At 28.0% G+C, this 14,963-nt stretch overlaps 4 protein-coding genes across 6 annotated transcripts; 3 read left to right on the plus strand and 1 right to left on the minus strand.

The window, feature by feature from the left end:
• Positions 1–497: 497 nt before the first annotated feature.
• On the plus strand, positions 498–1,605 carry LOC107171878 (uncharacterized). The gene is made up of 3 exons (XM_015522138.2): positions 498–996; positions 1,081–1,225; positions 1,296–1,605. The coding sequence occupies exons 1-3, from the start codon at positions 935–937 to the stop codon at positions 1,416–1,418; spliced, it is 330 nt and encodes a 109-aa protein (XP_015377624.1). The 5' UTR covers positions 498–934; the 3' UTR covers positions 1,419–1,605.
• A 1,939-nt stretch (positions 1,606–3,544) lies between these two features.
• On the minus strand, positions 3,545–5,577 carry LOC107172253 (MTOR-associated protein MEAK7). The gene has a single exon (XM_015522544.2). The coding sequence runs from the start codon at positions 5,024–5,026 to the stop codon at positions 3,800–3,802; it is 1,227 nt and encodes a 408-aa protein (XP_015378030.1). The 5' UTR covers positions 5,027–5,577; the 3' UTR covers positions 3,545–3,799.
• A 161-nt stretch (positions 5,578–5,738) lies between these two features.
• On the plus strand, positions 5,739–7,491 carry LOC107172242 (stress-associated endoplasmic reticulum protein 2). The gene is made up of 3 exons (XM_015522533.2): positions 5,739–6,152; positions 6,266–6,338; positions 7,256–7,491. Exons 1-3 carry the CDS (start codon positions 6,069–6,071, stop codon positions 7,291–7,293), a joined length of 195 nt encoding a protein of 64 aa, XP_015378019.1. The 5' UTR covers positions 5,739–6,068; the 3' UTR covers positions 7,294–7,491.
• Positions 7,492–9,205: 1,714 nt separating this feature from the next.
• On the plus strand, positions 9,206–13,778 carry LOC107171735 (transmembrane protein 135-like). Of its 3 annotated transcripts, none has more exons than XM_015521994.2 (9): positions 9,206–9,524; positions 9,591–9,822; positions 9,899–10,029; positions 10,348–10,474; positions 10,611–10,765; positions 12,694–12,904; positions 12,970–13,137; positions 13,207–13,347; positions 13,423–13,778. In XM_015521994.2, exons 2-9 carry the CDS (start codon positions 9,673–9,675, stop codon positions 13,702–13,704), a joined length of 1,365 nt encoding a protein of 454 aa, XP_015377480.1. In that variant the 5' UTR covers positions 9,206–9,524; positions 9,591–9,672; the 3' UTR covers positions 13,705–13,778. The 3 variants fall into 3 exon arrangements, with proteins under 3 accessions (XP_015377480.1, XP_015377493.1, XP_015377486.1); XM_015522007.2 differs by having other exon boundaries at positions 9,206–9,495; XM_015522000.2 differs by having other exon boundaries at positions 9,207–9,446; positions 9,525–9,822.
• Positions 13,779–14,963: the final 1,185 nt, after the last annotated feature.

Here is a 14,963-nt window from a genome sequence, read left to right on the forward strand (position 1 = left end):
TATGACGTTAGGGCTACGGCTTTACTACAACATTTAACTTATAATTTTTCGCTAAACACGTTCAGTAATTTTTTTTGTTTTAATTATTGTTAGTAATTATAATTATAAATAATAATTAAAACAATCATGGTTATGACGTGTGCTGCATCGTTTTGTTCCATTACTATAATATTATATTATTATAAAACATTGCACACAGGCACAAAAATGAAAAAAAACATGTTTGACGATATAATATAATTTATTAAAGCATAATAATTAATAATAAATAATAAATTAATAATTATGGAATTAATAAAATTTCTGTGTTATCATAATGGTATCAAGTATCAACTATCAATTATTGAAATATCTGATATGAGCCGTCAGCTGATTCTCATAACTAACAAAATGGCAGTACCCATGAGCTCAAGGCCATGTCCCCACTTTTTTCAATTCACATTGGGATTTGGGAGAGTGTCGTAGGCCTGGTTGCAGTTATTGTAATATTATATCACAAAGAAAAACATACTATATTTATAGCATAATGGTATTTTGGATTAGTGCATTTATTTTTGTTTTCCCGTTAGTAAACTTGTAAATCGAGATTGCAGTGACTGTTCATCCTGCTGTAGTTTTGTGGTAGTGTGGTGCACTGGCGCGTCATATTGCGCAATGCATTCGTGAATCTCAGACCCTACTCGTTGTGTACTTGTGTTATAATTTAAATATATTAGTCTTAACTCTTAAATATAATTTCGACAACCTCAGTTCATCACTAAATAATTTATGTGCTGAACAATATTTAACTACATAATATATTATCTAGAGTTTAGATTTATTTATTGTTGTATTACGTACATGCTTCGACGCAATATTGTCGTTGATAGTTGAAAGTCTACATTTAAACGCCTTATACAAAATAATCTAATATCTTAGACCGTTACAACTTGCAATGAACATTTACTTGGCGAAGGCATCAAAACCGCTCTGTTCCATAAATTCAATCGCAATGAGGTGAGATTCTTTTCAGATTTTCATTATTGCTATTCGATTATCTGATTTCTTTTTATCGGCTATTTATTATTCTTTTTTGTTCAGTTTCAACAGGTACAAAAATGATGGTTTGGGTAATTTGGGTAGTGGCGCTGGAAAAGGCGGAGGTGGTGGAGGTTCTATTCGAGAAGCAGGTGGTGCTATGGGTGAACGTGAAGCTGCTAACGAAGAAGAATATTTTTACATACAGGTAAGTTTAGTGTACATTCTTCTGATAATTTCAATTTTATTTAATTGAACAAAATGCATTTTTTAAATAGCAACGGCAACAGGTAGACAAAATTAAAAAGGATATTGAATTTCGAAAAGCTGAAATAGAAAAAAACTTTGATGAAATCAATAAAGCTAAAGTTGAATTGGACAAGATAACAAAAAAACCATAAACAACTACGTACTTACCTATTTTTTTTTTATGATTATTAAACTAGAATTAAGAATTTACACAAATATTTTGTCTTAGTAAAACTATATTCTTATACATTCAAATATAAATGTTTATATTTTTATTTAACCTTATCTGGTGTATAATCCTTATTTTTAAATAAAAATAAACACAATTTTTACTAATTATTATATAGTTTTATCAAATTAAATATGAAAGTTGAACAATTTTGATCAAGTATTACATTAGAATCATTATTTAATGAAAAAAGCTAAATTTAATGTTAAGAATAATTATTTACTAACAATTTTATATTATCATTTTCAAACATTACTAATATTTTGAATTTATGAATTTTTTTAAATTTTAAATTAAGTTTGAATAAGAATTTTTATATTGGTTTGCCACTAGTTAAATAACCACTTTTTGATAGATTTTTTAAATCATAGGATTGAGTATAATACTATTATATTTTAAAATTTTTAGTCAATTTAATATTTTTATTTTTTTCTCTGTCTTTTATTTTCAGTAACTGTTTTGTAGGAAAGAGGAATATTTTTGTTCAAATTACCATCTACATTCTGTATTTCCTTTGCTGACCATGAATGTTTTGTGATTAATTAGTGTGTACTGTGAACAGGTTATTTTGCCAAGTGTGACACCATTATTTTATTCTTTATTCATTCAAATTCAGACTGTAATTGTCAAGTTAAATAAATATATTTTTATGAAATATAAGTGCCTTTTGGTCTGCTGTTGTAGGAAAAAAGTGGTAACGCTAACTTATTTTTTTTTTAATGAAAATTTTTCATATTTTATTTTCAATTCAAGATTAATTTTGTAAATGTTATCATATCTCAAACAACATTTAAATGAGTTGTTTTTAAGTTTTTAAGCTTGGTGAATTAAGAATTAATAGTGGTGTATAAAAAAATTCATAATGTAGTAACATAACATAGCTTATAATCTATCACATATTTTTTTATTCTATGTCACTGTGTAATTTAGGAAATCTTTAGTAGATTATTAAAAAATAATTTTGACAGTAAGTACTATGTGCCTGAAACAGACACAATATGTACTAAATGTATTTAAACTGTTAATTTTAGAAATTTCTTAAAAAGTCAGCTTTAAACTACATCAGCAACGATAGCAACTACATATATAGTAGGCATATTTTATACTTCTAGCCAGTGGCGTGACGAAGGACTAAATTTGAGGCACGTGCCTCAGTTTGAGGGGTGGTGGGTGTCCTCAAAAATCATCTGATGTGTTAAAAAAAGTATTATTATTCAAATGAATAAATATATTTTATCTTAAATAAAATTTTTAATGTTTTTTGTATTTGGTGGGTCTGACAATATAACTGCCTTATAACTTAATTAAGTTCGCCACGCCACTGCTTCTAGCTATAAAATAATATACAATGTCACAGTGTGGGGCATACTGCATCTGTTACACCATGTTCTAAATTGGGTTGGTGTCATTGGTAACTAAAATACCAAGTAATTTGCTTTGCTGAAGGTTAAGTAAAAATAAAAATGTCTTCTATTTTTGAATAAATTCGTTCTGTAATTTTAATCATCTAAAATGTTTATAAATTAATAAATATTAATATTCTATTCTTGATAAGTAGTTAAGCAGTGTTGGGCATTATCTAGATAAATCATCTAGACTAACTTAACTAAGTTAAGTAATTCTGGTTGATACAAATGTGTAATGACATAAATTGTGTACCATTTCATGATTTCAATAGGAAAGTAAGAATTTATTGAAGCAAATTTTAATGATTTTATGATAAAAATTTATCTTCTAGAATTTTGTATAAAATCTATAACAAATTATTTTTTAGGAATTGCAAAAAAAAAAAATGTTCATCTCAATAAACCAGTGCATTTATATTATATAGTAAGTTACCTATAAGATAGGGGCTAGACAAAATGTTTAAAAAAAATTAGTAGGAATAAATTTATATTCTTCGAATAATATTAGTTAGCTTAGTTTCCTTATAACTGTTATTGTTCATGTTCCATAAATCATTTTATTATTTTACTATTTTAGCATAAAATATATATATATATATACGAGTATAAATAGAGAAACAATACACACAAAAACAAACAAACCTTAAAAATGTTAATAAGCTTTTATTATTTATTAAATTAAAAAAATCAGACTTATTTAATGTTATTTTAGAAATATGTATTTATGGTTAAAAATTAATACCACAAGCTAAACAAAAAATAAATAAAAATAAAATAAAATAATAATCCAACATCAGATATTTATTATGATTTATGACAAAGCAATTTATTGACAAAAAATCATTTTCATTTGAGTCAAGTTAAACTAATAAAATAATTGAACATTGGTCATTGAAATTTACTCATTTAAAAATTCATCTTCATCTCTTAATCCATCAGAGTATTTTGCACGTCCAGCCATTTCCAATAGATTCATATCCCAATCATCTCTATCTGAAGTAAGTTTTCTTTCTTCCTCTTCATCTTCTAGTTTTGGTTTTTCTTTAACACACCATATTTCTAACGAATCAATTGTGAAATCTTTGTTAGCTGATAGCATTGAAAAATCATTAAATGTTGAACATGAAGGACTACTCTTGCCAATGCCATACTCTGAATCTATCCATAATCCCCAATAGCCAAATTGACCTCCCATTCCTATGCCATTTGGTAGTGTATGTTGACCATTATTCATATACATAAAATTATCATTAAATCCAGAAGAAGCACATATTTTCAGATTTGGATATAATGAAAAGACAAAACAACTGGAATCTCCGTAAAATTTAGGTTTCAATAGCCATGACTGTGAAGCGTATCCTCCAAATATATTACCGGAATTATCTTTTAAAATTAAAATTGTATTTCCTTGGTCAAGTATGGATGCACAGAGTGATTGGAAGCTCTCGCCGTGTGAAGTAGTTGAAAACAATAATCTCCAACTATCTTGACAGTCAGCTGGTAAACTATGTTTTATGAACATTATCCATCCAAGATCTAAAATAGTTTTGAACGACTGTATGTATTTTTGATTTACATTAATAGCTGGAAGTAAATCCAGTTTACGTGGCACTGAGTAGAGTGTAGTAATTAGAGCTCTATGCAATAGTCCAAGAAGAGTATTGCCTCGCACCCATGCAGCAATATCACCCGTCAAACCGTCTTTAGATAACTGAGATGAAAGTTGAAGAATGGCATGTGATTTAGCTCCTATTCTGATCCAGTAGGCATACTCATCGGTATCTTTTAAACAAAGATTTATAGTTTCTAAAAGATCAACTGTATACCGTTCAATATTTGATTTCGCAAGTACAATTGACATAATTTTTAGGTAAGATTCATGATACATCTCACAAGTTGCTAAACATCGGTAGACATGCACCACACGTTGTCGACAAGGTTTATTGGTTGCAAACAAGTGTTTAATATGACTTTTCATGTTAAGTGTTAAGTATGAATTCCACCTGTGAAACAGTTCATCCAAAGAAATAATTTCTTTGAAGTTCATCAATTTATCGATAGCATCATTTTCGTCGAAGGTTAATGGATCTATAACACGATCATGTTTGGATCCTTTGCCTCCCATTTTAGAATTTAAAAAAATCAACAAAAAAAATTGCGGCTGAATGTAAAAATTATAAAACAATTACAGAATAATTCATTTTGAATAATTTTTATGCATAGAATTCTAATCAAGTTTTTTATGTATTAAGTATTTAATTGAACGATTAACAAAAAAATATTATCATTTACAATTAAAACGACGAAACAATAAATTGACTGCTGTTATACGATCGACGCACTTCACAATACATGACTCCCGTAGTCCCGGTCCAAGAGAGAACTGGAGATATTGAGATGAACTAGATGAAGGAATTTAATTATCAACTATCGTCGTCAAATTTTAAATTAGACAAGGTGTCACAATCATGAGTATTATAATTGTGCCAATCTGTCGTCACAATATACGATTATTATCTTTTATGAGCATCGATCTTGTGAATGCTGTGATCATCACAGTCAATTGAGATTATTTTATTATTTAGAACAACATAATAATAATGTTTTGTCCACTACTCCACTATCATTTTTCCGTGTTATTGTTATCGTTTCACTGTAAAGTTGGCTAGGCTGACCCTATTATCTGCCCACGTCACCACTGGAGTACTGGACTCATAGAAAAGAGATTGGACTGGTCTGGTCTGCGTCTTATAAACAAGTTGCAACAAATCGTGTGTGATAACGACATGCCAACGCGGACCGCACCACGTCTGAAACGACTGAAACTGACAGCCACCCACCGGCCACCATACGAGTTACGCGGCATAGAGCATACAAAGTTTGTAAAACACGGTCAATCGAGCAATCGACAGTCAGAAGCGTTGTAACACTTGTAACTGTTAACTGTTCTTATTCCACATTCACTATTTTACTCCGCCACCGACCACCGCTATTTACAACACGTCAATTTCTGTATTCTATGACGTCAGTGTTCTGTACTCCGTGCACGTCGACTGTACTCTAGTGCTCTACTGTTATTTGCTCTCGTATCGTGTCTGTTGTCGTTGCCACGTATTCACGTATATTTTCCATTCACCTACATCCGCCGATCGTTCGACACTTGTATAATGGCACCTAAACAGAGGATGAGGATTGCCAACGAGAAGGCCAGCAAAAACATTACCCAGCGAGGCAACGTACCCAAATCGACGGTCAGTGTTTTTCAACTCTTCCATCCCAAAACAGAATACATATTTGGGTTTTGTTTTCATTCCGTCCCAAATCAGTCATCACCATTCAGTTGATTTATTTCTTATTTTTTCAGAAATCTGAGAAAAATAAAACACCTGTTAGTCCATGGCTGCTGGCATTATTTTTATTTGTTGTATGTGGATCAGGTACGTTGTTATTTTGACATTTTAATGTTTTGTTTGTCTAGATAATAATATATGAGCTAGATATTAAAAGTGTGCAGCATAGGGACCATACATAATATTAATATTATGATAGTAACTAATTGAACAAAAATATTTATGGTCTGTTGTGTAGTCACGTTCTTACTTCTTGTTTTTGGACTACACAGGTGTTTTGCCTGTGTAAGCATATATTTACTTTATTACAAAGATGGAAACAATTCATAATTTATTGAAATATTTAAAGTTTTAAGGAAGCAAATACTAATGTAATTACTATGGTACAATTATTGCTATAATTAGTATTAAGATAGTAAAGCTACTTGTAAATAGGAATAAATATTTATAATTTTGATTTTGAATTGAATTATTTAACTAATCAAGATTAGGTACCTGATGTTATTTGAGTATTACTAATTATTAAATTTAGGAATATCTATTACAAGCGTTAAAATAATAAAAGTAGAATTAAAATTTTTTTTCCAACATCTTATGAAACCGCCTAATTAAATTGTATTTGTTTGAAGTAGTATAGTAATTTTATTGGCTAACTAAAATCCATTGACATCCATCTTATTTACAAGTAAAACAGAACACAATTTGTATAAAGTAAAAACTCTACAATAAATGCTGAATTTTAAATTCCTTACTTTCAGGTACTATTGTCATATTTGACTTTAGTAGTCAAAAAGTTGAATGTATCATATAATAATTCTTTATTTTATAGTTTTCTTTTATTTATTTATATTTAATTAGTTATTTGAACTTATATATTTTTTTAATTTTAAAAATACAATAAGCCTAAAATTTATTTTGAAACCGATTAAATAATTATATAATATATTTTGTATTAAAATGTGCTATTGATAAAACATAGTAATTTGTGTTTATTTATTTTTCAGTTATCTTTCAACTCATCCAAAGCATAAGAAGTGCATGAATACCAAATCTCTAGGCTTCTAAAATTCATATTTTCATCAACATTCTTGCATCTCAAAATGTTATTCCCCTTATTTTATTTTTTTTTAAATTGTGTTATTTTGTTGTCAGGTACATAATTATTTTCTTTATTATAAATTTATTCTTACATAATAATTTGTTTGTTTGTTTTTTTGAATGAAACATTAATAATTATTGATACCAATATTTTTTTCTTTAAACATATTATATTATATCATGCATTTTATACTTCAAAATTCCTATTGTGAAATGAAAACTGCTATTGTTATAACAGCAAACCTCAATTTCTTCATACATTATTAATTATATTTTTTTATTAATGCTAATTGAAACACTTGTATATATATATATATATATTTAATAAATTAAAACTAAATGGATATGTTAAATTAACTCCTAAAATTTGGTTTTTAGTTGTATAAAAAATTTCACACTATAATTTATAGCTGTTTGTAACCGACAGGCATGTAATCAGCTTATATTACATTGAATACATTTGTGAACCCTTAAATCAAAATTATCATAACAGTTTGTAAATTATAAAATCAATATTTTAATACAACTAATTTTGGTGTCTTCAAATTAAAAAATGAGCAATTATGAAACTGTTCTACCGTGCAGTTGGTGGCAAGTGTACTTTGTCATTGAATAAGTCACTGTTATGGATCTATTAAATTTATAAATCATAGAATATGTATAATTCTAACCTCAAATACTTAGTCGATCTATAACTAAATATATTTTATGATCATTTTATATTCTTTTTATAGTTAGACAATTATCTCTCAGTTTTTTAATTATGTTTTAAATGGTTTCTTTTTTAATTTAATTATTTAAATTTGCCTTAGCTTTGCAGTAAAATGCCTCAAGTTACGACTACGGCATTGTGAGTAGCTCACTTGCTAACATGCCATCAGTAAAGGTTACTTAAAAATAAAATCAAAACAGTTTAAATACATAATATAATTACGATCAAGATTTTTTTTTGAATTCAAACCCTATCCTTCAAAATTTCAGCTAATACAATTGGGATTGGAATTTTTATTATTTCACTCAGCTGAAAAAAAGAAACATTCAAAATATGTATGAATATTTAGAAATTTTCACTGATAATTTAAAAAAAAAATGTGTATGAAAAATGAATAATACTGAAGTCTACGGAATGGCGATAAATGAAACACTTATCAGATTAAAAATTAAAATATTTACGACCAGGCATGTAGCCACAAGCTAGAAAATTTCCACTAGGGCGACAATAATTAGTGGCCGTTTCATAATTATTGAATACTATTGGGATTTATATAATTAGAAATTAAATTTATATTCCATAATCTAGTAATCAAACAATATAGTACCACAGGACAGGACATCCACCTCCGGGCTCCGGCACTTCCACAGGTTGTATATAAGCCATAAGGTCTATGATAACCAATATTACCATTTACCATACGCAACGCCTACGTCACGTGGCACGTGCATACTGAAAGAGATCTGACAGTTGTTGAAAAGTTACGAATTTACTATCATACCTTATCATTTATATCCTTTTCGATTGTGAAGTAAAAATAAAAATTACCGACTAGTATCATAGAACTATAATATTATATTATAATGTATTATTGTATTAATGTATATATTTTTTTATACATCATAGCGTAGACATATATTAATTGTAATAGTTAATATGTATCCTAGTCTCACGCATGGCCTTAGAAGATGATAATTTTTCTAAGCAGTAAGCACAGAAATACTTAATTGACCGAGAGGTTTTTTCGAGTGAATCTCTCGATTGTTATAACTTCTCGATTATTGAAATCACTCGATTGTTCCCATCACTAGAAAAGACATCCTATATAAATAATATTAAATACCTGTTTTTTAATATTATCGGACTTATGCTTGCCAGACCAGCAGCTATTGCAGGCTGCGTGGTTCTGGACTTCTGGTAAAAATGTTTATCTTTATCAAGATATTATCATGTTTGACATAGATAAGAGGTACGGAGATAAGAATTCGAGAAAGTAGGAAACTTTTAAGAAATTCATATTTCAGAATCACGACGGGATATACAAGACGTTCAGGTCAAAGATCAGTCGATCAGTATTCACTATTCAGTGTATTCGACATTAAAATGTAATGAATTCGTTATTATGCGTTTTGACTAATATTATTGAAGTGATTAGTGAGTAACTGTTCAAATATATATTACAGGTTGTTTTCAATTTATACAAATATTTTTGATTTAAATTTTAACTTAAAATAATTTATTGTCGCAAGTTGAAAGTCGGTTTGCAACTTTGTCGAGTTGTATTTTTCAATCATACAAACAATTGTACTCTAATAGCTGTTTCATTCCATTATGGCAGTGGCTAGTAAAATATTAAAATCAATAGATACATCTTGTCATGAATTCATGCACCCGTGGGTGTCTTCATGTTGCGATGCAAGTGCTGGTGTACTCATTCATTCAATCCAAGCATCGTTTCGAATTTACGTTACCACTTATATGGTATTGTATTAAATTTATATAACTGTTCATTTTTAAACTACACATGTGTGCCTAATTTATTTATTATATTTGGCAGTTGACATTACTGATGAAAGGTCGAAAGCCGACCAAGAAGGAACTTAAACGAACCCTGTTAAGTATTTTACAGTCAACTGCTTTCCTGTCGTGCCATGCATTTGGTTTTTCATCTGCTGTGTGCTTACTAAGGTAGGTACTACTACTATAAGAAACTATATAATTATATGACAGATCATTTGCACAAGTTTATGATGAACATATTTAAAATGCATTGTATATTGTACTTGATATTATGTCTAAGTAATACATATTTGGAGTCTTATAGATATTACAGCTATTTGGTGAATTTTATGATTGCCTAATGTTGCTATCAGTCTATCTGTAATTTAATCTAATGAAATTCATAATTATTACATTTTTTTTCTAATAATAATGATTATTTTTTAAATAAAACATATACAAAGTAGTATTTAATGTTTATTGTCTGTTAATATTATATAATTTCAGAAGATTATTTGGGAAATATAATGTGCTGACTGTAGCATTTCTTCCATGTTTTCTATCCAGTCTAGTTGCTATATTAATTGAAAGGCCATCCAGACGAGGATTACTAAGTCTCTATGTAACAAATGTTGTAAGTAATTTTCATTACTTTTATGTTTGACACCCAAGTTCATCACACGATAAATATATATTAGATTATAATTTTTATTTAAATTATAATGGTTGGATGAATCCAAATGTATATAAAAGTAATATTCTATTTTAAGGCCTCAGAAACATTCTATAATATGATGGTTAATAGAGGCATTATAAAACCGATTCCTTATGGAGATTTGTTTATTTTTGGGTCATCGATTACACTACTGCTTTATATTTTTAGAGGACAGCATAATAAAACAGATTCAATATATTCCCTTTTAAGGTAAATACGATTTTTTTTTTAATTTATGAAATTAAAAATGATTTGATATACTGGTATATAGTTTTCCTCAAGAATGAACTAATTTAAAGTAGCGAGTTGATTGAATCAATATTTAACTCCATGTGTATAGTGCTTTTAAAAGTTTAAGTTTATTAGTTGTGTGAAAAATGTGCATAAATCAAAGGCGGTCAGCTCACTATTTTTTTTACTCTGACATATTATGCAACATAGCAAATTTATGTTTAGCAGAACCAGCTTTCTGTTGGATTTTAGATTCAGTGTTAAAGCTAACTGATTAACTTACTGTCAAACATTTTCTGTGTTTTTACATTTGCTTTTTACTATATTTACATTTTCAAGTTATGAATATTTAAAATATTACATTTTAAAAATGCTCATATCTCGCTTTAAAATTGAAATATTGTAAAAAGTCAATGTTCAAGCACAGATGATCGTAAAATTAAGTTTGATAATAATTGGTCAATTCATTTTAATACTATACCTAACAACACATAATTGGTTTTGCTGAATGCAAATTTTTTATATTACGTATGCCGCAGAGATGAAAAATAAAGTGTGCTGATATCCTCTAAATAAACAATTTTAAAATTAGGTTTCCATTAATAAATTCTAAATTAACCTATTTCATTAAGTGTTCGCATTTTTTAGTATAAATTAAATAACATAATTATTAACAATAACCATTTAATTATCATGTATTAATTAGAATTCAATCATAAATATAAAAAAATATTAATAAATTATATTGTCACTTATTCGTATTCAAATTAGAACACAGCATCAATTGTTTAACCATATGTATTTAAGATTTTTCATTAAACCAATATATACAATAAAATATTGAATACCCCGGTGAAAAAAATTTCATAGGATACTTATACTGTGTATACTGTTACTTCTGGGTATTTTAAATAGAGAATAACTAAAAACTGGTTAGAACTTTATATTATATTACAGTGGTTCTCAATTAGAATGACATGGGCTTAGCAAAATGATGTTCTAAAATCTTGAAGAAAAAGAATTTTAATTTTTTTAAATAATATCTCATTATTCCTATGGTGTCAATTAAATATCGTTAGAGCAACTTATTATTAATGATTGCCTTTAAATTTTGTTTAATATTTTGTATTGACTGTTAGGTATTAAAAAGAAGATAAATAATTATAATAATAAGTTGTTTATAAAAAAAAATCTTTAATTTAAGTTTAAAAGCCTATATAGTTATAAAAAAGATTATATATAATCTATGATATTTTTTTGTTGGTTTGAAAGAATTTTTTGGTGTTAAAAAGGATGTTGGGGGAACTATAAATGGATAATAGGTGGTTACATTGTGGTGATCAACTGGGGCAGTTAAAGATAAGTGGGTAATTTCATAAACCATAGGACCATTGATAAGTATTTAGAGGAGGAAAATTTTCAAAGAAAGTTTCAAAACTTAAAAAAAATCTCCCTATTATTTTGTTGATGTCTATGGCTTAAATTTTTTCACTTCAAATTTAATGCATAATCTTGATGATTAGACAGCGTTAGGTCCATAAATAAAATTGATATTATTTATAAAGTTTGTTGCAGATCACTTATAATCCAAATATTTTTTTTTTTTTTAATTTTATACATAATATAGTAATATAACATTAGATATAATTAAATAGAATCATATAAAATCATACTGACTTACTTAAATAATTTTTTTAGCAGGGCGATTGGTATTTTTAATTTGTTATGTAAAACAACTACAGCGTTATAATATGCAGTATTAAAAATAACATATTTTATCAGAAGCATAACAATCATAAATAAATATTAAAACAACTTAAGTGTATCAATTATTTGAGTGATTGGCAATATTATTTTATTCGGAATAATATATAATAGGTACATAATTAATTGCATTTATCTTAAAGGTTTGTTGTTGGTCCTTCTGAAGAAAATGGTTATACTAAACCATTGTTATCTCCTCAATCTCCTCAGTTGGGGAAATCAAATCAAGATACTATTCGACAAGCAATTACCGATATACGTCAAGCTTACTGTACTATAGACAGTGAATTAAAAACAATATGGACCAGTGATGTATGTCCACATGCTTATGGTTGTTTACATTACATTCTTAGTGTGAGTAAAACATTTATACTTAAAATTATTAATGGTTAACTATACACATTTTTTTTAAATTTTAGTCAGGAACAAGATTATTTTTAGTTGGCTATACTCTACAATTAAGTTTGAAGTCCTTGTTACAAGCCAATAGAATTTTACGGAAACCGAGTTATATATTAAAACTAATGATATCCCCAGATACATTTAGTTTAGGAGCATTTCTTGGAGGATTTTCTTCCATTTATAGAGTAGCTATATTTGTAATAAGATTGATATTAATAGTATGTTATTTTTAAATTTGTTTTATTATATTTTAGATTGTATCATGTGTAATGAGAAGATTACTAGGTAAAGATTCAAAATATATTTGTATTCCTGCTGGATCATTGGCAAGTCTTACATTTTGTTTGTATCGTAATAACACTATTGCTTTATATGTTATGTTGAAAACATTACAGGTACTGTATTATCAAATTATTATAATTAAATACAGTATAGATTGTCTTAATTACTCAACTATATTTTGTTTTCAGATAATGTATATTAAAGGTTCTAGCGACGGGCTGTTTCCTGATTTACCACAAGCAAATATATTCTTTCATTGTTTTTCTACTGCTATTTTATTTCATGCTGCTATACTTGAACCACATAACCTTAGACCATCATATTGGAAATTCCTACAGTCTGTATCTGGAGGATCTATTGGATTAATTGATCGACATTGTTTAGATACGTTTGGTCTCAAATCAAGCGAATCTCTTGAAAGAGTATTAAAAAAATATAAGCCAGTTCCATTACAAGTTTTTAAATTTTAAACATTTGTTATTTAATTGAGGACGTAATATGTACGGTTAATGGTGTACATAATATAGTATGGTAGATTTTTAAAGTGTTGTTAATGTTGTTTGTTATACTTTTTTATGGGAAATAATTTTGTTTTTTAAATATTTATTTTTGTATATTTGCAATTTATTAAGCCAGTTTTTTTATTAATTTAAATAGGATCTTTATAAATAAGCAGTATTGTGTTTGAACATAGTTTTAATGTTCATTGATTACATATTTTTGGTCAGTAATGATCACCTATAAAAATATTAAATCATGTTCAATAAACATAGTAAATATGAAATCCAAAATGTAACTGATTATTGTTCCATACTTTAATCATACTTATTTTTTGAATTTTTTTCCATTTCTATGTGACCCAAGTGCCTTGTAAATTATAATTTGTCTACATTTATTATAGAGTATTAATGTTTTAATGTTTATAATTTGTATGTAAGTTATAGTAATGTAACAAAACTAAATGGGGGGGACGAGGTAGCCGAGCGGTCTAACGCGTCGGCTGTGGCTGTGGATCCTCGACATTTTTCTCCGGGCAAGTCACGGTGTCCGTAGAACAAGTGCCACCATCCCCCACTCCGGGGCATGGCAGAATCCTACGGGTGCCCCAATAAAAATTCTGCCAAAACTCACCCACGTGTAACACACCTTACCGCTCCATAAACCTACAGTACCACCCCCTTCCCAATGGCCTAAGTTGCCGCGGGATAATTGATAAAAAAAAAAAAAAAAAACTAAATGCAATGTACATAAAGTTGCCATCACACAAACAATATTATAAATAGTGCTCCTTATTCTTGAACATATTGAGGTAAACATATTAACAATCCTAGAGCAGGGGTGTAATTAAGGGGGATCCTCCCCAAAATTTGTATTTTACTGCTGACCTCTTATAATTGGTACTGTATGAAGCTTACAGATATTGCTAAAACATATAATACCCTTACCACCCAAACCAAGTTCCTAATTAAGCCACTGTCTTTGTGTAATTATTGACCTCATAGTATGGAAACATAATCAGATATCAAGTTGTTAGTCTGCTCACCGATAATAATATTATTGTTGTAATGAAGTGGATAATGAGAAATTACATTTCTTCTGTATTGATAATTTGATATTCAATTGTATAAAATAATACTGTAGTAAAATTATGAAAGAATAGGTTATTGACACTGATCTGTACTGACCATATTAAGAATGTACAGCATATTCAGTAAAACTGATTGTGTTA

This window comes from Diuraphis noxia, unplaced genomic scaffold (assembly GCF_037042655.1).
Source record: "Diuraphis noxia isolate RWA-SAM2 unplaced genomic scaffold, SU_Dnox_SAM2 contig0004, whole genome shotgun sequence".
Taxonomy (NCBI): Eukaryota; Metazoa; Arthropoda; class Insecta; order Hemiptera; family Aphididae; genus Diuraphis; species Diuraphis noxia.